This window comes from Pseudorasbora parva, chromosome 9 (assembly GCF_024679245.1).
Source record: "Pseudorasbora parva isolate DD20220531a chromosome 9, ASM2467924v1, whole genome shotgun sequence".
NCBI classification, from domain to species: Eukaryota; Metazoa; Chordata; class Actinopteri; order Cypriniformes; family Gobionidae; genus Pseudorasbora; species Pseudorasbora parva.
Genome location: NC_090180.1, coordinates 47,461,333 through 47,488,154, shown reverse-complemented (window position 1 = coordinate 47,488,154; position 26,822 = coordinate 47,461,333). Strand labels below are relative to the sequence as shown.

Here is a 26,822-nt window from a genome sequence, read left to right as displayed (position 1 = left end):
AATGGATGATAAAATAATCCAAGGAGCTCTACGGTAATTGTAGAATTGAAAGACGGCATCAACGGATGTCACCCCCACTTCATGTGCACAAACGTTAAAGCTCCACTGTGTGATATTTTCCCCCATCTAGTGGTGAAAAGGTATATGACCATCCAGTGAATATTAGTTTCTGCTCCTCTCAATTTCGATTTCGTTTCAACTCCTACGGTGGCCGATTTAGTCATGGCTTTCAGTTCGACCTCTTCGGTGAGTGTTGCTTCAGCTCAAGTGATGAGGTAATTTTTGAAAACTATTATAATTTGCAGTTATTTAATTTACCAAATGATCTATGATCAAATTAATCTATGTAAAATGAATAATAGTTTTACGTTTTCGTTATTTTTAACCAGTTCATTGCTAACATCAGCTATCAGGTTCCCAGACGAATGCAAGCTAATCTTAGTAAAGTAACTTTTATCAGTGCTATCGTTATTCTGTATATTGTACGACATCACTAGCGTAAGGCAAACAAATTATAATGCCATTAAAATATTAATCTCATGTTATCCGTCATAGAACACGGATTTATGTTATAAGGTAAACAATACTTTTTCATCATTGACGCGAGGAAAACTATCCTAGACGTCGTTCTAGTGTTATGCACAGCACACCATGATATAATTAGCCAAGCAACAATAAAACTTCCAATATACACAAATAGGCTGAATTAATATTACCTGTCGAGAAGAAAGCAGGCAACGTCGGCATTCTTTTTAAAACCGTTGCTCCTCATGAGCTCTTTCCATCTTGGAAAGGCCACTCCAGTATTTACTTTTGTCTTGTTGATTTGCCCGTCGCGTTGCCGTCTTAATTCTCTTTTCCGCTTCATTGGCGACTCTGATACATATTCCGCAATGTTACTAGGTCCCCGACCCGGGTCGAATTCGGTAATCAATTCCGGGACGTGGTTGCTTTCACACAGAAGGCGACCCGGCAATGCTCCGGGAATATTGCAGGTCCGACGTGCCGTGTGAAAGGGGCTTATGAGTGATCCTCCATCATCATATAGCAGCCTCAAGCAATCCTCCTCTTCACATTCAACACGGTGCCATCGAGTGTAAAAACGCCAAAAGCGAAGCTTGAGTTTACGGGTATGTCCCTCTTTGGCAAATGCACTTTCAAGATGGAGGAGCAACATGGCGACCGCCATCCGAACCCTCACCCGTATGTATTTTCAATGGTATATTATAAAATTACGAATAAGTAGATATACATTAATGAGCACATATATTTTTGAAAGAACTAAGTGATTTTAGCTAAGAATAAACTAAAAAAGTTACACAGTGTAGCTTTAAATCCAAAAATACAATATTTAGGTTACAGCTGGATCTGGGGTGAAAAATGACTGGCTTTAATATTGTTATTTTCAGGGCTTTTAATATACTCTTATCATAAAAAGAACTTTATTAACATTTATTTATCTTCAACGAGAATCCTTTTAGTAAGGAGACCTCAGAAATCTGAAACCAGAATGAAAAAAAAAAGTTTTTCCTCAAAATGGTGTTGTTTCCAAACAAAGGGAAAAAATAAACATATATCGGCAAAAATCCAGTATCGTGCATCCCTATACCATAGTGAATGAACTGGGCTTAGTGGGCTAAGCTAAATGCTATCAGATCGTCACCGCGCGTCAGAGAGATTAAGAGCACACACTGAGACGAGAGAGGTGTGTGTCAACTCGTCTTAGTTAAGGGAATAACAGTTTAATATGAAAAAGCGGTGGAGTATCCCTTTAATGTTTCAGTCCAGTGTATTGCTCTAGAATTATGCATTATTGAAGAAGACTCACAAAAAAGCATTACAAATACGATACAGCCAGACAAAAACATTCCTGCTCCGGTAATACTGTCTGAAGGACGTTTCTCTCGGAGGGTCGGCCATTACAGAGCACTGGGTGTGTGTTTGGGCCTCACAACAATCATAGCTAACTTCTGACACCATCATTAAATATAGGTGTTAATCCGTCGGTTCTGTATTTCCGGATGCTCTGCCGACGCCATGTAGTGACACAAACAAACAAAGAAACGAAAGCCCCATGATGCACAGCGTCTGATCTGCAGTGGCGTCACAGTGTGTTTGTAAGGTTCATCTTCACCATGCTGAAGACGCAGACGTGTGTGAACGACGAAGCGGACTCGACATGCAGAAAGTGCAAAATATTCCAGAGCACGAACGAATCAAGCCCCGAGTGCGTTTCAGTCCAATAGTCCATTTATAAAACAGATCTGGAGGGGGATTCTGGGTAACTCAAGGCCGCAATGCATTGTGGGTGTGTGTGATCAGGACATCATCATGAGGAGTATTGCAGTGGTTACATCACCTCAATATTACATCATCGTTTCTGCGCTCACGTCATGTCAGAACCGACACAATTTACAGTTTTATAACTATAAAATTATAATATAAAATATAATATTAATTTAATATATTTTAAAATGATAATATTTTTTTATAACTATTAATTTTTTTAGGGGTGCACAATGTGGGGAAAAAGCTGACAATAAAATATTGTTTCACTGTAAAATAAAACATTGAGTATTAAAAAATGAATTACATATGTATTATATTTAATTATATATATATAATAAAATCATTATTTTTTGATTCTTTAGAAATTAAGAAATGTCAAACATTGTAATTTTACACTTTTTAAAATGTTAAATCATCAGACTGACTATTACAAAATAAAAATAATTAATATAATACAAAATAGGAAATATTACTATTTTAATTCACTGTAAAATAAAGAACAAGTATTAAAAATAATCCAATAATGATTTAATTATATTTAATAATTTTATATTAAATATAGTTAAATCATTATTGTTATATTTTTGAATACTTTATAAACAGTGTAAAATTACAATAATGTCATAAGTGTCTTCATTTTGAATGTTAAAGTAAAAAATAAAATCAATATTAAATAATTATTTTAAATATATATATATATATATATATATATATATATATATATATATATATATATATATATATATATATATATATATACACTAATATTTATGTTTGTCTTAAATTATTCATTTTCAAACATTAAACCAAAATTTTGCGTCGCTTCACTCTGAAACACGTATATATTTAAATTAAATGAAATTGCAGACTGTGATTTGATAACCGCACTAAACCATATCACAGTTACGGCTTTATTTTGATTAATCGTGCAGCCCTAAAACGTTTCAAAACAAAAATTCAGACTCAAAATATCAATCTGGCTCGTGATTTTCACACTCGTTTCTTGTATGACGTGAGCGCAGGTTGCGCCGCTCTCTGATTGGTCAGGGGAATGTGTTATGCACCAATCAGAGATGGCGTGACACGTTAAACCAGCATTGTGCTAAACATTAGGGCTGTCTGTGAAACTTAAACGCGGCCCTTTGAGTGCAAAACAACACGTGTAGAAATACATCTACCAATGTCCATATTCGCTCGAATCCCGTCAGATTGCTTTCATCTGTGCCTGCTTCTATGAGTGTGTGTGTGTGCACTTGTTTTTGTGAAATATGAGGACACAAATATGTATAACATTTAGGAACATAACATATGGGTTTAGGGACAGGGGCTGTGTGTGTGTGTGTGGGGGGGGGGGTTTAGGGGAAGGGGCTGTGTGTGTGTGTGTGTGTGTGTGTGTAGGTTTAGGGGCTGTGTTTGTGTGTGTGTAGGTAGATTTAGGGGCAGGGGCTGTGTGTGTGTGTGTGTGTGTGTGTGTGTGTGTGTTGGGTAGGTTTAAGGGCAGTGTAGGGGGATAGAAAATACAGTTTGTACAGTATAAAAACCATTTCGCCAATGGAATGTCCCCACATTTCACAAAAACAAACGTGTGTGTGTGTGTTGGACAGTTTGGATTGCTTCAGTAGGGTTTTCCACCTGCATCCGGTGGCTTTAGCTTCCCCTGCCCTCCTCGGCCGAGCGCTGGTCAGACTTCAGCTTGACGAACTCTTTGGCGACCTCGTCGTTGTTGCGCTGTGAGAGGATGCGGAGCACGGTGAGACCCGTCTCGTCCATGTGCACGCGCTTACCCAGCGGCAGCCAGCAGGCGGCGCTGCTGCGCGAGGCCAAATCCTTCAGCTGCAGCACAGCCGTGCCCACGGTGCGATCCTCGCGAGCAAAGCAGTAATCCTTCACACTCACCTGCAGCTCATAACCCTCAGGACCCAACTCACTGCCCAGGACACTAGAGAGAGAGAGACGTAAGAAAACAATTTGTGAGACGTAAACTCGCAATTTCAAGACAAAAGTAAACATTACAAAATGAAATTCCAAGAAAAAAGTAAAAAATTTGTGAGACATGAACTTGGAATTCCACGACAGAAGTAAACATATGAGATGTAAACTCAGATTTTTAAAACAAAAGTACAATTTGTGAGACGTAAACTCGAAATTCCCCCCAAAAAGTAAACATTAGGAGATGGAAACTCAGAATTCCAAGACAAAAGTAAATATTTCAAGACAAAAATTTAAAAATTGTGAGACGTAAACTCGGAATACCAAGACAAAAATAAATATTTTGCGATGGAAACTCAGAATTGCAAGACAAAAGTAAAGAATTCTGAGACGTTTACTCGGAATTTCAAGACAAAAGTCAAATTTGTGAGGCGCAAATTTAAAATTCCAAAAAAAGTAAAATTTGTGAGATGTATTTTTTTTATTTTTTTGTAGTTTAAAGCGACTAAATTAATCTGTTGTTTTAATCTATTTGTTGTGCTTCAGTTAAAGTTTTCATTTTTTTTAAAATATATCTATACATCTTTAAATTTATTTCAGTTTTTTTAATATTTGAGTACTTAACAAATATATATATATATATTAAAAATGTAATAAAATGAAATTAATATTTATTTACAAGCTGCTGAAAGCATTCTTTAGAAATGTTGGCCCATATTGATAGGAGAGCATCTTGCAGTTGATGGAGATTTGTGGGATGCACATCCAGGGCACGAAGCTCCCGTTCCACCACATCCCAAAGATGCTCTATTGGGTTGAGATCTGGGGACTGTGGCGGCCATTTTAGTTCAGTCAACTCATTGTCATGTTCAAGAAACCAATTTGAAATTGAGTTTTGTGACATGGTGCATTATCCTGCTGGAAGTAGCCATCAGAGGATGGGCACATGGTGGTCATAAAGGGATGGACATGGTCAGAAACAATGCTCAGGTAGGCCGTGGCATTTAAACGATGCCCAATTGGCACTAAGGGGCCTAAAGTGTGCCAAGAAAACATCCCCCACACCATTACACCACCACCACCAGCCTGCACAGTGGGAACAAGGCATGATGGATCCATGTTCTCATTCTGTTTACGCCAAATTCTGACTCTACCATCTGAACGTCTCAACAGAAACCGAGACTCATCAGACCAGGCAACATTTCTCCAGTCTTCAACTGTCCAATTTTGGTGAGCTCGTGTAAATTGTCTCCTCTTTTTCCTATTTGTAGTGGAGATGAGCGGTACCCGGTGGGGTCTTCTGCTGGTGTAGCCCATCCGCCTCAAGGTTGTGTGTTGTGGCTTCACAAATGCTTTGCTGCATACCTCGGTTGTAACGAGTGGTTATTTCAGTCAAAGTTGCTCTTCTATCAGCTTGAATCAGTCGGCCCATTCTCCTCTGACCTCGAGCATCAACAAGGCATTTTCTCCCACAGGACTGCTGCATACTGGATGCTCTTCCCTTTTCACACCATTCTCTGTAAACCCTAGAAATGTTTGTGTGTGTAAATCCCAGTAACTGAGCAGATTGTGAAATACTCAGACCGGCCCGTCTGGCACCAACAACCATGCCACGCTCAAAACGGCTTAAATCACCTTTCTTTCCCATTCTGACATTCAGTTTGGAGTTCAGTTGTTCCTCATAATCCTTTAGGTGAGTGTAAATTAATGTCTTTATTTAATGAATGAATAAATAAATCATTTTTAATTAGTTTTAATACTTTAACTTAAACATTTATTTAATTTAGTTACCAAGGCAACAATTAAAATTTGAATAAGCTGTTTAATCTAATATTTATATTTTATTGTATTTCAGCAGTATTTAAATGAAAGAAAATGCTATTAAATATGTTAAAATATTATAAATCAAGGGCATCGTAAACCCTTAAAATTCAATTAGTAGCAGTTGTAATTTTTGATAAATTTAAGTATTTGACAATGTAAATAAATAAAAATGAATGAATGAATAAATAAATAAAGAATTCTTTAATTTAGAACTTAATTAAGGAAAACAAATATAAATGGATAAGTAAATATATTTATAAATATAAAATATTCCGTCATAAATCAATAGCTATGTTTCCACCTATATTTAAGCTCATTTTGGAAAAATCACATAAAACGCTGAACAACAATAAAAATAAATGTGCATTAAAATAAAATCGTACATGCTCAGTTGAGGCAGATAAACTTTTATTCAAGCTTATCTTATGTTTTTCTACGTTATCACAGTAAAGATGTGAACGAGTGTAATAGACAAAAACGAAAGGAAGAAACGTTTATAATTCCCTGCTAAAAAGAGTGCGACGCGAGTGAAGATTTGGGAAAAGAAACGAGATGTCCCGTGGGATAAAATAGACAAACGTTAGGCCTAATGTTAAAAATCACGGAAATTGAAATATCGGATGAGCAGATTGCAAAACCGAATTAAAAAGCTGGCAAATCTTAAATTGGGCTCAGCCGCCCTCTCTCATTCCAGAGCCTGTGTTCATGGCTGCGATGTAACATCTGCACATTTATTTCCCTTAAAAGCTTTGTGCTTCACCCCTGTGCTAAAAATCACGTAAAACAGCATTCACATAAAAAAAAACACTGGGTTTCGAAATTATAGTTTTAATTAGGTAGAAAATAGTATGAAAGGAGATATTAAAATAAAAAGTGCTCAACTCCTCCTAAGTGGAAGCAAGCAAATTTTTCCCCTCACGTGCAAACTAGCGCGGACGAGTCCTTATTCGGGTTAGTAAAATAACAAAATGTAGTTTTTAAGTAGAAAATATATGTATGTATACTATATATTTATGTATGGTAAGAGATAAAATACAGAGTAGCCTATAGTAAATTATATATTTTTATACAAATAAAAAAAACTTTGCGGTGACGATCTCAGACCCGCGGTAGGCATATTGCGGTAACACGGTAACCGTCCCAATCCTAGTTGTAGGCAATCGTTATCGACATGGCCAATCAAATGTTTAGAATCAGCTCCTGGGCGGGACTTCCGCTGAACTGGTCTGTGTTTGGCGGAGTGTGTGTTAGAAACTCACAACTGGAAGGATTCGCCGAACTTCGGGGACCAGCTGTTGTTCTTGGATTTGGTGGCAAACTTCCTCTTCTTGTCACTGAGGTAAGGGCCGATGATGAAGACCTCCACGAAGGGCCGGAAAATGCCCTGCGTCTGCCAGCGAAGGTCATTGGCTGACACAACTGTCAATCACACATGGAAAAGACAGCTGATAATCACACTGATAGAGAGAGAGGTAGAGCGAGAGAGAGAGATAGAATGATAGATAGAACGATAAATAGATAGATAGCGAGAGAGAGACCTTTGACTGTGATCTTGTGTCCTCCTGTGCTGGGATCGCTGAAGATCTCCACCGTCATGGAAACCTCGCCCACGGCGTCCTCCACCCCGGAGGCTGCGGGACAGGGTCAAAGGTCAAACACAAGGCTTCAGACATGAGCATCATTTTAAACCTTTGCGTGGACGGAAGTTTTCAGCAAAATAAAAGATCTGTGATTTAAAATGTTAAAAGATTGAGGGTCTGAAAGTATGGAAGATTGTTTCTGTCACAGAATAAAAAGATTATAAAAATAAAAGGTAATAAATACTGCAATTTTCAAGGATCTATGCAGTCGATAAAGCGTAGCGATTACATCTTTTATGTATTTTAATTAAATTATTCATTTATTGTGCAACACGACACAACACCCCCGCACCCCTACACACACACACACACACACACACACACACACACAATTCTCAGAAAAAAGTAAAAAAAACGTACTTCTGATAAATCACAGTATTTTATATAACATGTACATAAGTTATTCACATATATATAATTATTATTCATGTTCTTTGATAAACATAATTATCATTATATATTATACTGTCCTTTGATAAACATCTTAATTATAATTTAGATATGAAAAGTCAGAATTGCAGTTGCAAACTTTCTTTACAACCTTTCACATGAAAGTGAAGAATTTAAGACGTAAATATCCGTAATATACCCTGTAGTCACATTCGTTTTTATTTTACAGTACAACTGTAATTTACAACAGAAATATATTTCAGTTATTGAAAATATGAGACGGAAAGTTTACAAAAGATGGAAGTTTTCCAGTAAAATAAAAAAATTGTGATTTAAAATGTAAAAAAAACTGAAGGTTCGGAAGAAAGGAAGATTGTTTCCGCAGGGGAATAAAAAGATTTAATAAAGGTATAAATAAAATATATATATATATAAAATATGAGGACACTGCGCTCTACCGACTCCTTGAAAATTAAATAAGTATTTTCAAGAAGAAGAAAAAAAGGAAAATCAATCTTATTACATGTTTTTACATGCTAAATGCATAAATGTACATGTAATATGTTTTTTTGGTTTTTATTAGACAACACGACTTGGAATTTTTTTCATGACCAATTAATTTTTACATTTCTGATAAATCAAAAATAAAATAAAATATTTTTCTAACTTTTGTATATGGTCAAAATGTGCCCTCATAATTCAATGGCATTATATATATATATATATATATATATATATATATATATATATATATATATATATATATATATATATATATATATATATATATATATATATATATATATATATATATATATATATTTATTTATTTATTTATTTAATACATTTTAAATATCACATACATTTTTATTTTACAGTACAACTGTAATTTCCAGCAGTCATACATTTCAGTCATTCATTTTTTTATATAATTAGAGTAATAACAATAGTTCAAATGTCAATATATGACAACAATCACAATTTATTTTGTTAGCAGCTCTATATAAATATATGATTAAAATAAAACAATTACTAAACAATATTAAATTTACATGCGTCATGTGACCTTTAACGGACAGCAGAGAACCATAAACATGCAAATGTTTTGCTAAATTATTGAAATATTAGCTTTTAGGATCAAAGGAGAGGCTGGTCCAGCAGAGGGCAGCATTACATGTGCGCGCACACACACGCACACACAACTGTGTGGTAATCTCACACTTTAGTTTAATCACACACTTCTCTGCAGACCAGCTGGAGCCAGGCGTAATCTTCACATGCATATGAAAATTAATATCGTCATGCATTAATATCTGTGGACACTTACCCTTCTCTGGATAAACGTCTTCACTGTGAGTGTATCGCACGCCTTTACCTCCATGAACTACAACGAAGAGGAAGATGTATAACATTAACATCACTAACAGACCCAAAATGAGCCACAATATACAGCTATAAACTCAATCTGGAGCCGTTCGTTTCATTTGATTTTATCGCTAGCAGCCAAAACTAGTTAGAATAAATCATTTCTGATAAATTACAGTATTTGATAAAAAAAAATCAAAGGTGGAGGTTGAGGAGATTCCTCCCTTATATATGTAAAGCGCTTTGAGTGCATAGAAAAGCACTATATAAATGTAACAAATTATTAATTATTATTAAAATGTAAATAAATAAGGTAAAATATGACACCATCATTGGCATCATAAACCCCTGAAAATCCATTAGTAGCAGCCGAAGTCATTCGGAATAATTCATTATGATAAATTTTACTTTTACATAAAAATGACAAGTAGGAAAAAATATATATTCATAAATATAGCATACATATATAGAAATCGTATAGAAAATATATTTAACATTCCCTCATAAATGGAAACTAATAAAAGAGAATTAATAAAAATCTAAAATCTGATAATTTCTAAATGAAAATATTTTTACTATTTTACACGTAAATAAAATAAACAACAAGTAGGGAAATATATAAATTCATAAATGTACTATATATATATATATATATATATATATATATATATATATATATATATATATATATATATATATATATATACACACACACACACACACACACACACATTTAAAAACAGGCCAAATATGCCCTCACAAATCATACATGTACAACTAATAAAAGAGAAATTAGGAAACTAACATCTCTGATAATTTTTGATGAATTTACCTATTTTAGATAAAATGTGTAAAAATAAACAACAAGGAGGAAAAATATAAATATAGCATAAATATATTTATAAACGTAAAAATAGGAATATATTCCCTTATAAATCATAAATAAAAAACTAAAAGGGAAATTCATTTATAACACAAAACTATTTTACGTAAAATAAACAAGAAGTAGGAAAACAAAATACATAACATAATCAGTAATAAACTAGTGACAAGGCGGTCCGTCCCAATTCACACACTTATGCACTATTCCATGTAATTGTGTAGTATAAATAGTGTTAGTCATGGGCGTCGCTAGGCCCTTTTTAGGGGGGGCTTCAGCCCTAAACTTATGCCTCAGCCCCCCTAAAAAATATGTGATTAACCTTTAAAACATATAAATCTGGCGGGAGGCTTCGGCTTCGTCCCGTCTTTTAGTCTGTGTGTGTTCTTCAATTCGCAGCAGCGCTGAGCGGAGCAGAGCGCACGTCAGAAACAGAGGTGTGTGTGTGTGTGTGTGTGTGTAAATCTGAGCGTCATTGGTCTGTCACCGCTCGTCAATGTCAAAATCATACCTGTCAACATTTGGGTATCAAAATCCGGGATAGATTTTGGATTGGGGGGGGGGTCAAAATATTTGATAAAACCAATCAAATCAGAGTAAAGGCGGGCTTTATGTTCCCACAGAAACTGCTGAGGCTGAGTGCGATTTTAAGCAGCGCAACTCGACGTCAAGTAATATAAATGTAAGCAGCTAAACTAAACATTAATGTTTGACAGCTACTGCTTTATGTCAGAAATCTTAAACAAAAGACGTATTCAGGCAAATAAATAAACTTTTGTCAAATTTTGCCCTTTTTAACTGAAAATATGCCTATGTGATTCATAATGTAGGCCTTAACGAACAAGACATTTTAAAGCTATTTTCATCAGATTAGGCATAAGATTAATAATGAATGTGTATTGTAAATGAATATAATTTCATTTGTAACCTTCAGTAAATAAAATAAAAAAACTCAGCTTGTTATTAGTAGGCCTAATGAATGTGTTTATATTGTAAATTAATAAACTTAAAACTTGAATAAACAGTAAAGTAACGTGTCTAAGAAAATTATTCATGAAACATAAATATCAGTATGTTAATATGTAAACTATATGTTTACTTTATTCACTGACGAAAATGGAAAAACTAGCCTATATCAGTCAAAGCTCAGCGTTATGAGGGAAAGAGACAGGGCAGATAAAAACAGAGAAAAAGAGAGATGTGCAGATGAGAAAGACTAATAATTTAATGCCCAGTGACTTGGTTTTCAAGCTATTATCTATTTTTTTGCCCTTCAGAACATCTTAAAATGCACATATGTAGATCATAAATCTAAATTTTCTCATGGGAGCATGCCCCGAACCCCCCATAACATTTGGTATCTCAGTGATTATAAACCTGCCGATAATATTGGGTATGATTGATCCATGTACAGTATGGCCATGCAGAAAAGGTGTTAATATTTGCTTATAAGTAATAATAAACAGCCTAAGTAAGCTACTAGTTAATAGCGCTGTTTGAACCCTTAACTAAAGTGTGTACATTTTTTCCATAGGCTACCCTCACTGGGGGCTAAGCCCCCCTAAAATGAAAATCTTAGAAACGCCCCTGGTGTTAGTAGTGTGTTCACACTGAAAATTGCACTTTAAATACCCAGATTACGCTCTTAATTAACCCAAAGATGTAAACTTGCATTCAATCATGCACTTGACTGTCACAGATTTAATTATGTAACGAAGGGGGAGGGGCATCTGATAATTGATGACAAAAATAACCTTATAAAGTTTCTATCATTACAAGGATGAATACACAAATACATAGTTTAATAGTGTATAGTGTGTGGTGCATCATTTGGGACACAACTGAACTAACAATGGGAACAGGAACTCAACACAGATAACAAGAATACTAAAAGAACAGGGCAAAACTGAATACAAATCAACAGTCCTAGTACTCAAACACATAAGATGGTGACATACCCTGAGTGTGCTGAGATTGGACAAACTTCCTGATGAGTTTGTCGGTGGCCTGTGTGTAGAGAGACAATGCATAGCGCAGAGATTGCAGGTCCGGACTCTTCTCCAAAAACGTCTTTTTCAGACCCACACCACCCGCATGGAAGTATTGCTGTTACACACACACACACACACACACACACACACACACACACACCCCGTCAGTATCATGATAACAGACAGGTCTGATTCTGAACGTGTGTGTGCTTGTACCTTTATAGTGTCCAGTGCGAGCTCGATAACTGCGCACTGTTTAGGGGACAGCGCCTTGGCCTCCTCTCGCACCATGTGCTCCTAAATGACAAACAATCTGTCAGCTTGGATACCACAGCATCCTTATAAAACAATAGTCAGGAGTAGTAATTAAACTCAGAAATCAGAGGGGAAAAAAATATCTAAATTTCAAAATGCACACAATTCATAGAAAAAGTGAGATGTATACAATTTCAGAGGGGAAAAAAAGTAAAATTAACAAGATGTAGACTCTGAAATCCAAGTTTACGTCTCGCAATTTGTATTTTTTTCTCAGAATTCTAAAGGAAAAAAGTAAAAATTGTAAAATGTAAACATAATTATGAGAAAAAAGTAAAAAAATGTAAGATGGAAACTGACTTCCAAGAAAAAAGTAAAAATTGTAAGATGTAAAAATTCAGAGAAAAAAGTAAAAATTGTGAGATGGAAACTAGACTTCCCGAGGAAAACGTAAAAATTGTGAGATGGAAACTCAGACTTCCAAGGAAAACGTAAAAATTGCGAGATGGAAACTCAGACTTCTGAGGAAAACGTAAAAATTGCGAGATGGAAACTCAGACTTCCCGAGGAAAACGTAAAAATTGCGAGATGGAAACTCAGACTTCCAAGGAAAACGTAAAAATTGCGAGATGGAAACTCAGACTTCCCGAGGAAAACGTAAAAATTGCGAGATGGAAACTCAGACTTCCAAGGAAAACGTAAAAATTGTGAGATGGAAACTCAGACTTCTGAGGAAAACGTAAAAATTGCGAGATGGAAACTCAGACTTCTGAGGAAAACGTAAAAATTGCGAGATGGAAACTCAGACTTCTGAGGAAAACGTAAAAATTGTGAGATGGAAACTAGACTTCCTGAGGAAAACGTAAAAATTGTGAGATGGAAACTCAGATTTCCCGAGGAAAACGTAAAAATTGTGAGATGGAAACTCAGACTTCCAAGGAAAACGTAAAAATTGTGAGATGGAAACTCAGACTTCCAAGGAAAACGTAAAAATTGTGAGATGGAAACTCAGACTTCCAAGGAAAACGTAAAAATTGCGAGATGGAAACTCAGACTTCCAAGGAAAACGTAAAAATTGTGAGATGGAAACTCAGACTTCTGAGGAAAACGTAAAAATTGTGAGATGGAAACTAGACTTCCTGAGGAAAACGTAAAAATTGTGAGATGGAAACTCAGATTTCCGAGGAAAAAGTAAAATTTGCGAGATGGAAACTCAGACTTCCGAAGAAAAAGTAAAAATTGTGAGATGTAAAAAATTCAGAGAAAAAAGTAAAAATTGTAAGATGTAAACATAATTCAGAGAAAAAAGTGAAAATTGTAAGATGTAAACATAATTCAGAGAAAAAAGTAAAAATTGTAAGATGTAAACATAATTCAGAGAAAAAAGTGAAAATTGTAAGATGTAAACATAATTCAGAGAAAAAAGTAAAAATTGTAAGATGTAAACATAATTCAGGGAAAACAGTAAAAATTGTAAGATGTAAAAAATTCAGAGAAAAAAGTAAAAATTGTAAGATGTAAAAAATTCAGAGAAAAAAGTAAAAATTGTAAGATGTAAACATAATACAGAGGAACAAGGAAAAAAGTAAAAATTGTGAAGCGTAAACTCGGAATTCTGAGGAAAAAAGTAAAAATTGCGAGATGTGAACTCGGATTTCTGAGGAAAAAAATAAAAATTGCAAGACGTTAACTGAATTCTGAGGGGGGGAAAGTAAAAATCGCAAGACAAACTCACTTACGGATTATTTAAATGTGCAATTGTAAGAAAAAAGTCTGAATTGTGAGATATAGTCACAATAACCTTTTTCATCGTGTCTTCATTCTGTGGCAGAAACAAGCTTCCATAGTTCATTGAGTTATCAGAGGAAAAATAATTTCTTTATGAACGCACCTTTAGTTTGGACAGCTGACCCAACTCTTTAGCAGCATTAAAGATGAGCTGTGTGCCCTACAAACACACAGAGAGAAGCAGTCAAACATTCACCTGCTGCTCACAAAGACACTCATGGGAATCAACTGCAGATTCACATCAAATACACTTTCTATTTATAGCTTTATTTCAAGTAACGGAAGTGTTTCCCTGATCGAGACTCGTACTGCCAGATTAGAGTTACATGTCAATGAAGGAGAGAGAGAGAGAGAGAGAGAGAGAGAGAGAGAGAGAGAGAGAGAGAGAGAGAGAGAGAGAGAGAGAGAGAGAGAGAGAGAGAGAGAGAGAGAGAGAGAGAGAGAGAGAGAGAGAGAGAGAGAGGGTGATCTGGAGGCCACACACACTCTCAAACACAGACACTTACACATACTCTCAAACAGACTCTTACACAGGACAGACAGACAAGACACTCACACACACACACAATCACAGTTATACTTACAACAATCTGGTGAAAGATGAACAAGAGAATGATGATGATGATGAAGAGAAATAAGAGAAGAATGAAAATCACTATGAACTACCATTTTGTGTGAAACGCACAATATCAATAAACTTAAGCTCAACAGCCTGTGTGTGTGTGTGTGTGTGTTGTGAGTTCAGCGATGATGTCTTAAAATACAGCCTGTTTGTGTCAGGACAGATCGTACAGAGCCAGACTCTCAGCACAATCGTTACTTAACACACACACACACACACAAACACACACTACAGCTAATGATGGAGAATCCAGATGAGTGTGTTGAGCAGAATATATTCATTAAAAACACGTTTAGTGACGGATCAGATGGAAACACAAAACACACGATGGCATTAATACGTTTATTTAAAACTGCCTTATGTCCTGTTATGAGTGTTGATTATTACATTTAAATTTTTTTGCTTTTGCTATGTTGGATTATCTTAAGTAATAGAATTATTACAACATTATAATAAAAACCTGGAAGTATAAATTCTGTAAAAGTCATGCAAATAAATCAAAATTGTAAAAAAAAAAAAAAAAAAAAAAGTATATTATATATATATAATTAAATATAATAATAAAAATAAACTTAAATAGTGGTCTCTTTTCTCTTCTATTATTAAATTAATTTGATGACTTAACTGATTATTAAGTAAAGAAAATTTGGTAAAAGAAAATATTGTAATAAATATTAAAAAATATTTTATATGAAATAATTTTCAATGCATCACTAGTAATACTATTACTGAGGTATTTTGATATAAACTATGGATAAGCTGAAAAATATCAGGCCTAGCAAAGCCATACAAATAAATCAAATGTGTAAAAAGTAATAGCATTTTTTATATACATGTATATTTACATTTTTATTGCAAAGAGTAAGATCTTTTGACTTGTTTATATTTGAGAGTTGATTATTAATTTAGCTAAATTAGATCGCTAGACGTTATTACTAGGGTCTTTTGATATAAATGATGGATATCCTGGAAATATTAGGTTTGGAGAAGTCATGAAAATCAATAATATTGTAAAAAGTCATGGAAATTTTTATGCTGCGAAGAAAAACTTATTTGAGCTTTGATAATAAATTTTTTTAAAAGTTTATTTAATAATCAATTAATCAAATTCAAACACTCAAAAATCAAGAGAGCTTATTCTTCACATTTAAAACAATTCCATTTTTTTGCATTTGAAAAAATAAAAATAATTTTCACGGCTTTTCCAGGCCTGATATTTCCAGGATATCCATAGTTTATATCAAAACATCATAGTAATGGTTTTACAAGTATTATTTGATTTTTTTTTTTTTTACTGAAACTGAAATTAAAAAGATTATTTAGCTGAAAACCAAAAACAATTTCAGTTTCGGTAAAAAAATAAAATGTAACACTATTACTATAATATTTTGATATAAACTATGGATATCCTGGAAATATCAGGCATTAAAAAGCCTTTTATTTTTTTAATAAGTGTTGATTATTAAATTAATTTGATTAGTTATTTGATTATTAAAAAAACTTTACTTTCAGTTAAATATTTAGTTTCAGTAAAAAAATATTTACATCACTTATAATACTACTACGATATTTTGACATAAACTACGGATGACCTGGAAATATCAGGCCATGAAAATAAATCAACTTTTAAAATGTAATGTTCATTTCTATATTTTTATGCTTCCAGGGAAAGAGTGCAATCTATACAAAAATCATTCAAACCATTTGACATAAAAACTTCTGGTAAAGAAAAAAGTAAAGATAAATGAAATACCATGAACTCTGAAAGCTCCTGCAAAGATTACCACGGTATTCCCATCATAGTGTCATCATAGTAAAAAAGCCTGACATTACCATGGGGTGGCATGTTGTGTGTGTGTGTGTGTGTGTGTGTGTGTGTGTGTGTGTGTGTGTGTGATGAACACACACCGTTTGGTCGGTCAGCGGCGGCAGGACGATGGTTTTCTCCATGGTGTTCATCACCAGCTTCCACAGCTCCTTCAGCACACGCTTGAGGACCGTCTTCTCACAGATCTTAGCGAACAGAGTCAAACTAAGAGGAGGAACACACACACACACACACACACACAGTCAATCGACATCACAAATATCCCTCTACCACCAGAGAGAGGCACCAAACTAAATGACGATCCATTTGAACCTGTTTTTCCATCCCACTTTTACACACTGAAATGATTTTTGGTTGTGCTGTCAAACTGATTACGTAATCGCATCTAACATTAAATAGATGTATGTGTGAGTTAGTGTGTGTGTGTGTGTGTGTGCGTGTGTGTGTGTGCGTGTGCATGAGTGTGTGTGTGCGTACGTGCGCAAGTGTGTGTGCGTACGTGCACGAGTGTGTGCGAGTGTGAGTATGCATGAGTACGTGTGAGAGTAAGTGTGCATGCGCATGAGTGTGTGCGTACGTGTGTGTGGGCATACGTGCGCGGGAGTGTGTGTGTGGGCGTACGTGCATGCGTGTGCAGGCTAATGTGTGTGTGCAAGGGTGTGTCTGTGCGTAAGTGTGCGTACGTGCGAACGAGTGTGTGTGTAGAAGTGTGTGTGTGTGCGTATGTGCGTGCATGTGTGCTAGTGTGTGTGTGCAAGTGTGTGTGTGTGTGTGTGCGCGCGTGTCAAACTGGACTCACGGCTGCTGGTACACGTACAGTATATTATACATTTACAAACTTCTGTCAGATTCGATTAATCGATTTGAAAAAAATAATACTCTATCACAGGAAAAGTTACTATAGTTAACTAAATTATATCTAAACCTAAAAACTTTAATGTTAACTGAAATTAAATTAAATATATAAAACTTGCCGAGGCTCATTTTTATTTAGTTTAACCATATGTATTGAAATAAACTGAATTATTAAATTTTTTAAAATTAATTCTAGACATATTTGAATACGTTCAAATGATTTTTGGTTGTGCTGTCAAACTGAGTTATTGCGATTTAACGTGTGTGTGTGTGGGCATGTTTTTGTGACATATGAGGACACAAATGTGTATAATGCCATGGGTATGACACAGGTATTACAGGAGAGGGTGAAATATGAGGACATTACCCATGGCCCCACTTTACAAAAGGCTTATAAATCACACAGGAGGAGTTTTTATGAGAAAGTAAAAATGCAGAATGTTTCCTGTGATGGGTAGGTTTAGGGGCAGTGTGTGTGTGTGTGTGTGTGTGAGATGGGTAGGTTTAGGGGCTGTGTGTGTGTGTGTGTGTGTGTGTGTGTGTGTGTGTGTGTGTGTGTGTGTGTGTGTGTGTGTGTGTGTGTGTGTGTGTGTGTGTGTGTGAGGGGGAAAGCATATTGTGATGGTTTAATTGAACTGGTATGGTCATTAAAAATAAACATCACTTTTAGACACTACTGTATATTTAATCTGAGTGATAGTTTTGAGCGTCTCTCACTTGCTGTCCAGGAAGTCCATGATGGGCTGCAGGACGCTGTCGGTATCCTGAGCTAAGCTGCCGTTCCCGTTGGCAGGAACATTGGCTCCTTTCACCTGAGCTAAAATATCGCCCATCTCCTTCACACTCTCCTCAATGTGCGGCTGGAAACTGCAGACAACGGTGGGGTTTACAGAGAATTATCTTATAAAGAGTTCAGATTTTAAAGTGCCCCATTTCAGAGTAACGTTCTCATAATATCCACTGACCGACGCATCAGCTCTTTTCTCTCAGAGTCTGAAACGGTTCATTAGAAGATTCAGTCTCTCTAAACCCCGCCTCTCTGAGAGCTGCTCTGCTCTGATTGGTCAGACAGCACAGTCTGCTGTGATTGGTCAGAAATCAAACACTCATTATCATATCTGAATCTCAGTGATATGAACAGTAACGATGGCGTGGGTTTGACCGTATCAATCTCAGCGTCTGCTCCACATGAACAACAACCAAACTCTTCCAGTCTCAGATACAACTACAGTGATTGAGGGCGGGGCAAAGAGACGCTGTTCAGCCAATGAGGACCAGAGGCGGTATTATGCAAATGAGCTACAAACCTACAGGTTCAGCAGGAAGAGAGACTCAATTACTGACGACTCGTTTCAGTTCAGAATCGATTCTTTCTTTTAGGAGTCAAAAACGCAATTTATCTGCACTTTGAGCTTTGAAACTGCCGTGTTTTACATTCACAAAATCACACACTGCATGACAGGAAATGTAAAAAAAAAGCATAATGGGGCACTTTAAACTTAAAAACATAACTGGTATTCTTTGGTAAGAACATAAAAGAACTCATAAATACTCCAAAACCACAAACCAACCTCATGGCAAAGATCCTGCTGAGATCATCCATCACGTTGTTCAGTTTGACTTGTAGATCCTTCAGGAAGTCACTGGCCTCCACGTTTAACTGCAAAAGAAATAAATAAAAAAATTCATAATTATGAATCTGATTTGCTGTTTAGGGGCCAAACGCCGAAGCGTCTGTAGCCTCTTTTATTATTCCTCCCCAAAGGGAGTCTATGGCAGCCGAATGAACCGCAATTAGGAAAATGATCAAATTTGGCACACGTGTAGTGATGATAAAGAAAAGTAATCAGACCAATTCTGGGGTCTCTAGGACCAACTCTATAGCGCCACCACCAGTTAAAAAATTAATCGGTCATAAATGATGCATGACGTCAATGCAAATGAATTGCAAGAATAATGAGCTTGAATATGCGTGTGTGATTGATGCGTGGAGTGTTAAACAGGAAGTAAAAGTCCGAGATTGTGCTAAAGATGGAGCGTGGGAATGTTTTATGACCTTTATGAGAAAGGGATGATGGATGGATGACGGAAAAGTTGCTAAATGTGAGAGTTTAATGGATGGACTCAGGACTGTAATGTGCATTAATTTGCTATTTATTTAATGCATTTATGGACAAATGCAACATCCAAAACTACAATTGCTTCCATATGATGTTGTTTTTACACTGTGTATAAGACGTAAGATTTCATATCTCATTTGCACTTTCATATACTTCAATTTGGTTCGTCTCACTCAGTTTTAAGACGTGTCAGAAGCGATGATGTTTGGCATTATTGACATCAAACCCGGCACGATTGTCTGCTGAAGCACCCTATTTAAACACACACACTACCGATCAAAAGTTCAGGGTGAATTTTTGAAAGAAATGAATGCTTTTATTCAGCAAGGACGCATTAAATGGATCAAAAGTGACATTTATGATGTCAAAATAAGAATTTTTTTGAATAAATGCTGTTGTTTTGAACTTTCTATTTATCAAAGAATCCACAAGGTTTCCACAAAAACTATTTTTAACACTGATAATAATCCTAAATGTGTGTTGATCATCAGATCTGAGAATGATTAGTGAAGGATCATGACACTGAAGACTGGAGTAATGATGATAAATTCAGCTTTGATCACAGGAATAAATCACACTTTACTATATATTCACATAGAGAACTGTTATTTTAAATTGTAATGATATTCCACTGTTTTTACTGTATTTTTTGATCAAAATAAATGCTGCCTTGATGAGAATATGCGCAAAACCCCAAACTTTTGAATGTTTTATTTCTTCACACAAAGCATGATATGACTTCCAAAGCCTTTAGGATGGCATGTTTTAAAGTGTGAATGCGTGGATGAACTCACATCTTTCCCTCCCATGGCCTCAAACATCTTCTCCAACTGGACTCGCAGCTGCTGGATGTTATTAATAATGATGCAAGGCTGAAAATCACAGAGAGGAGGAAGTTAAATAAAATTAACACACACACACACACACACACACGCTATTAAAAGAAATCCCTGCGGCATCAGACGCGAGGAATAGTGCTAAATGTGATAATTTCATTAAGTAATGTGAGCTGAATTAGTCTCTCTAGACGTGTGTGTGAGAGAGTGAATGTGTGTGTGTGTGTGTGAGAGAGTGAATGTGTGTGTGTGTGTGTGTGTGTGTGTGTGTGCGTGTGTGAGAGAGTAAATGTGTGTGTGTATGTGAGAGAGTGTGAGTGTGTGCATAGGTGTGAGTGTGTACATGAGTGTAGGTGGGTGTGTGTTTGCATGAGTGTCAGTGTGTGTGTGTGTGTGTGTGTGTGTGTGTGTGTGAGAGTGAATGTGTGTGTGTGAGTGTGTGTGTTTGTGTGTGTACGTGTGTGTGTGTGTGTGAGAGTGAATGTGTGTGAGCGCGTGTGAGAGAGTAAATGTGTGTGTATGTGAGAGAGTGTGAGTGTGTGCATGAGTGTAGGTGGGTGTGTGTTTGTGTGTGAGTGTGTGCATGAGTGTCAGTGTCTGCGTGTGTGTGTGTGTGTCTGTGCGTGTGTGTGTATACTTACTTTACTTTATTTATAAAAGGACCATGTAAAATTTTTAACAAATGTTTCCATTCCATGTAATGTACTGGATTTAGCTCAAAGCTAATTTTCACCTGCAGTCCTCTGTGTGAGTGTGTGTGAGAGCGAGTGTGTGTGAGAGTGTGCGTGTATCTGTGTGTGTGTGTGTGTGTGTGTGTGTGTGTGTGTGTGTGTGTCTGTCTGTGTCTGTGTGAGAGTGTGTGTGTGTGTCTGTGTGTGAGAGAGTGTGTGTGTGTCTGTGTGTGAGAGAGTGTGCGTGTGAGTGAGTGTGTCTGTAAGTGTGCGTCTGTGTGTGAGAGTGAGCATGTGTGAGTGTGTCTTCCTCTGAGAGTCACTCAGCTAATTACTATATCTCCATCTAATACCTCACTAACACACATCCCAAGAGACTTTATTATGAGCCTCATGTATTATGAATGTAAATGCATGAATGTGACGCACCACTTTCTCCTTCTTGCAGTGAGTGGGAAAATCCTTGGCAATGATGTCAGCATAAGACAGAAGAACATTCCCAATGGTCTGAACGGAAGAACAACAGTCACATGATTAGAGGACTCACACACGTCTCACAAACACTGAACATTTACTCACTTTAGAGCTGATTTAGTCCAAAAACGCTCATAATAAGAGGACATGGCAACACTACAAGAGCCTTAGAAACATAAAACACGACGCCTCTGTCGAAACTGCGGAACATAAGGAGACTTTGGTCACGGTCATATGAATTTCGTCAAAACTACTGGATACCAAAACAAGACGTTATGAACAAATGTTCTTCCAGTAACGTTAATAGAACATTCGTTCAACATTATCTGGTCTAACAATAATATCAAAAACATAATTTATACATCAATCATCATGGAGAGTCTTTTAAATGTTAGAACTTGATTTAGAATGGTCAGAGAAACATTTAACAAAAAAGCAACAATCCCATAATGTTTGAAGAAAGACAGCATTTTTTGCAGCATTACATGGTCCTTTCACACACACATTATGCCATTTTAAAGTCTCCTACGATGGGATTTTACATTCACAAACAGCCTTTATTACACTCTACATTAAAGGTATTTGAGAAAGCATATTAGAGGTATGACCAATAATAACAGTGACTGAATGAAACAGTATTTCACAGTTAATCTGGTCACCTTAGCAAATCTCTTCATGTAATTCCCAACAATCTGAGGATCGGGACATTCCAGCTTCCTGATGATCTCGAAGCTCTGGTTGAGCTGAGAGAAGACGTCGACGACCGAACAGGAGAAGAGCGCGTGCTCCGACGTCTGCTGGAACTGCAGAGAGAGACACAAAACATCAGCGACAGAATCATGCCAAAGATAAAAAAATCATTTTAAAATATGAAACATGCAACTAAATGAGATTTTGTTTGTTTAGCTGCATGTTATATGAACATTAAAGGGTTAGTTCAACCAACAATGAAAAACAGCCCATTACTCTTCCTCAGGTCTGTCATAAAAGTGCATCATCTATCCATCATAAAAGTGCATCATCTATCCATCATAAAAGTGCATCATCTATCCATCATAAAAGTCCATCATCTATCCATCATAAAAGTGCATCATCTATCCATCGTAAAAGTCCATCATCTATCTATCATAAAAGTCCATCATCTATCCATCATAAAAGTGCATCATCTATCTATCATAAAAGTCCATCATCTATCCATCATAAAAGTGCATCATCTATCCATCGTAAAAGTCCATCATCTATCTATCATAAAAGTCCATCATCTATCCATCATAAAAGTGCATCATCTATCCATCATAAAAGTCCATCATCTATCCATCATAAAAGTCCATCATCTATCCATCATAAAAGTGCATCATCTATCCATCATAAAAGTCCATCATCTATCCATCATAAAAGTGCATCATCTATCCATCATAAAAGTCCATCATCTATCCATCATAAAAGTGCATCATCTATCCATCATAAAAGTCCATCATCTATCCATCATAAAAGTGCATCATCTATCCATCATAAAAGTCCATCATCTATCTATCATAAAAGTCCATCATCTATCCATCATAAAAGTCCATCATCTATCCATCATAAAAGTGCATCATCTATCCATCATAAAAGTGCATCATCTATCCATCGTAAAAGTGCATCATCTATCCATCGTAAAAGTGCATCATCTATCCATCATAAAAGTGCATCATCTATCCATCGTAAAAGTGCATCATCTATCCATCGTAAAAGTGCATCATCTATCCATCGTAAAAGTGCATCATCTATCCATCATAAAAGTGCATCATCTATCCATCATAAAAGTGCATCATCTATCCATCATAAAAGTGCATCATCTATCCATCATAAAAGTGCATCATCTATCCATCATAAAAGTGCATCATCTATCCATCATAAAAGTGCATCATCTATCCATCATAAAAGTGCATCATCTATCCACCATAAAAGTGCATCATCTATCCACCATAAAAGTGCATCATCTATCCACCATAAAAGTGCATCATCTATCCACCATAAAAGTGCATCATCTATCCATCATAAAAGTGCATCATCTATCCATCATAAAAGTGCATCATCTATCCATCATAAAAGTGCATCATCTATCCACCATAAAAGTGCATCATCTATCCATCGTAAAAGTGCATCATCTATCCATCGTAAAAGTGCATCATCTATCCATCGTAAAAGTGCATCATCTATCCATCATAAAAGTGCATCATCTATCCATCGTAAAAGTGCATCATCTATCCATCGTAAAAGTGCATCATCTATCCATCATAAAAGTGCATCATCTATCCATCATAAAAGTGCATCATCTATCCATCATAAAAGTGCATCATCTATCCATCATAAAAGTGCATCATCTATCCATCATAAAAGTGCATCATCTATCCATCATAAAAGTGCATCATCTATCCATCATAAAAGTGCATCATCTATCCATCATAAAAGTGCATCATCTATCCATCATAAAAGTGCATCATCTATCATCTATCCATCGTAAAAGTGCATCATCTATCCATCATAAAAGTGCATCATCTATCCATCATAAAAGTGCATCATCTATCCATCGTAAAAGTGCATCATCTATCCATCATAAAAGTGCATCATCTATCCATCATAAAAGTGCATCATCTATCCATCATAAAAGTGCATCATCTATCCATCATAAAAGTGCATCATCTATCATCATAAAAGTGCATCATCTATCCATCATAAAAGTGCATCATCTATCCATCATAAAAGTGCATCATCTATCCATCGTAAAAGTGCATCATCTATCCATCGTAAAAGTGCATCATCTATCCATCATAAAAGTGCATCATCTATCCATCATAAAAGTGCATCATCTATCCATCATAAAAGTGCATCATCTATCCATCATAAAAGTGCATCATCTATCCATCATAAAAGTGCATCATCTATCCATCATAAAAGTGCATCATCTATCCATCATAAAAGTGCATCATCTATCCACCATAAAAGTGCATCATCTATCCACCATAAAAGTGCATCATCTATCCACCATAAAAGTGCATCATCTATCCACCATAAAAGTGCATCATCTATCCATCATAAAAGTGCATCATCTATCCATCATAAAAGTGCATCATCTATCCATCATAAAAGTGCATCATCTATCCACCATAAAAGTGCATCATCTATCCATCGTAAAAGTGCATCATCTATCCATCGTAAAAGTGCATCATCTATCCATCATAAAAGTGCATCATCTATCCATCGTAAAAGTGCATCATCTATCCATCGTAAAAGTGCATCATCTATCCATCATAAAAGTGCATCATCTATCCATCATAAAAGTGCATCATCTATCCATCATAAAAGTGCATCATCTATCCATCATAAAAGTGCATCATCTATCCATCATAAAAGTGCATCATCTATCCATCATAAAAGTGCATCATCTATCCATCATAAAAGTGCATCATCTATCCATCATAAAAGTGCATCATCTATCCATCATAAAAGTGCATCATCTATCATCTATCCATCGTAAAAGTGCATCATCTATCCATCATAAAAGTGCATCATCTATCCATCATAAAAGTGCATCATCTATCCATCGTAAAAGTGCATCATCTATCCATCATAAAAGTGCATCATCTATCCATCATAAAAGTGCATCATCTATCCATCTTAAAGTGCATCATCTATCCATCATAAAAGTGCATCATCTATCATCATAAAAGTGCATCATCTATCCATCATAAAAGTGCATCATCTATCCATCATAAAAGTGCATCATCTATCCATCATAAAAGTGCATCATCTATCCATCATAAAAGTGCATCATCTATCCATCATAAAAGTGCATCATCTATCCATCATAAAAGTGCATCATCTATCCATCATAAAAGTGCTCCACACAGCTCCGGAGGTTAATAAAGGCCTTCTGAAGCGAAGCCATGTGTTTGTGTGAGAACAATATCCATATTTAAAACTTTATAGACTAAAATAACTAGCTTCCAGCGGCCAGCAAGTCGAAAGATGCACTTTTATTTAGATGACCCAACAAGTCACTGCCATTATGAAGCTTTGAAGAGCCAGGACATTTTTAATATCTGATTGTATTCATCTGAAAGAAGAATATCATATATGGTCTCATGGTCTAATTATTTTATTAACTAACCCTTTAACCAACACCATAGAACCAGCATGAAGCAAAAAATGAAGAGACTGAAGGATGTGTTAAGACTAAACATCTCACTACTAAAAATACGACAGCGATATTTACCCCGTCCTTTGCGTCTCTGACCAGAGCGCCGTGCAGGAAATCTCTGGAGACTTCTTCATTCTCATCCAGCCACAGGATCACGAAGGGCTCGAACCATCTATACAGACAGAGATAATGCGGTTCAGACTGAATTACACTCTCACACTCTTTCATACTCCTCTCACACTCATTCCTCACTCACACCTCTCACACACTCACTCCTCACACTCATTCCTCACTCACTCCTCACACTAGTACACTAGTGTTCTTACGCCGGGTACTCAGGCACGCGGTCCTGGAAGTACAGCAGCTCTTTGCAGTATTCGTTGTACAGCCACTTCACCTTGAAGTGCAGGTTCATGTAATCGGCGCTCTTGCACAGCCGGTGTTTCTCGTGCTCTGAGACACAGGAAGTAGATCACAGACAACAGGATATTCATCACATATGTTTGTTTTGATGCCAGACCTTTTAAAATGAGCATCTTTCTAATTAACGTTTCTAATTATTATTAGAAAAATGCAATTAAACCTCAAATTACAATAAAACAGAAGGGAAGAGAGACTAAAGTAAATAAAAATAATAATTAAATAAAAGATACAAATAATTAAATGCAACTTTTAAGACAGACGGTCAAACAAGAAAACCTCAAATTACAACAGAAGTAAAAGATAATATTAGAATAGAAGAGAAAAAATGTGTGAATAATTATTAAACTAAATCACAAAATTATAATTAATCAAAAAATAAATGAAAAAATTAAATAACTGCATATTTTAAAAAGTTAAATAAAAAACAATATAATAAATTATAGATAATTTTTGTTTTAA

At 35.8% G+C, this 26,822-nt stretch overlaps 1 protein-coding gene across 1 annotated transcript in view; it reads right to left on the bottom strand.

The window, feature by feature from the left end:
* Window positions 1–3,731: 3,731 nt before the first annotated feature.
* LOC137089318 (protein unc-13 homolog A) overlaps window positions 3,732–26,822 on the bottom strand; it is a 99,984-nt gene continuing 76,893 nt past the window's right edge. The window contains exons 27-41 of the mRNA XM_067452872.1: window positions 26,267–26,393; window positions 26,016–26,112; window positions 22,417–22,560; window positions 21,713–21,790; window positions 20,571–20,648; window positions 19,228–19,316; window positions 18,374–18,523; window positions 16,882–17,005; window positions 14,455–14,511; window positions 12,525–12,605; window positions 12,276–12,423; window positions 9,400–9,456; window positions 7,581–7,673; window positions 7,302–7,461; window positions 3,732–4,228 (exon numbers count right to left, since the gene is read on the bottom strand). Coding sequence (XP_067308973.1) covers window positions 3,937–4,228; window positions 7,302–7,461; window positions 7,581–7,673; window positions 9,400–9,456; window positions 12,276–12,423; window positions 12,525–12,605; window positions 14,455–14,511; window positions 16,882–17,005; window positions 18,374–18,523; window positions 19,228–19,316; window positions 20,571–20,648; window positions 21,713–21,790; window positions 22,417–22,560; window positions 26,016–26,112; window positions 26,267–26,393 — 1,775 coding nt within the window. The 3' untranslated portion in view covers window positions 3,732–3,936. The remainder of the gene's footprint in view (window positions 4,229–7,301; window positions 7,462–7,580; window positions 7,674–9,399; window positions 9,457–12,275; window positions 12,424–12,524; window positions 12,606–14,454; window positions 14,512–16,881; window positions 17,006–18,373; window positions 18,524–19,227; window positions 19,317–20,570; window positions 20,649–21,712; window positions 21,791–22,416; window positions 22,561–26,015; window positions 26,113–26,266; window positions 26,394–26,822) is intronic.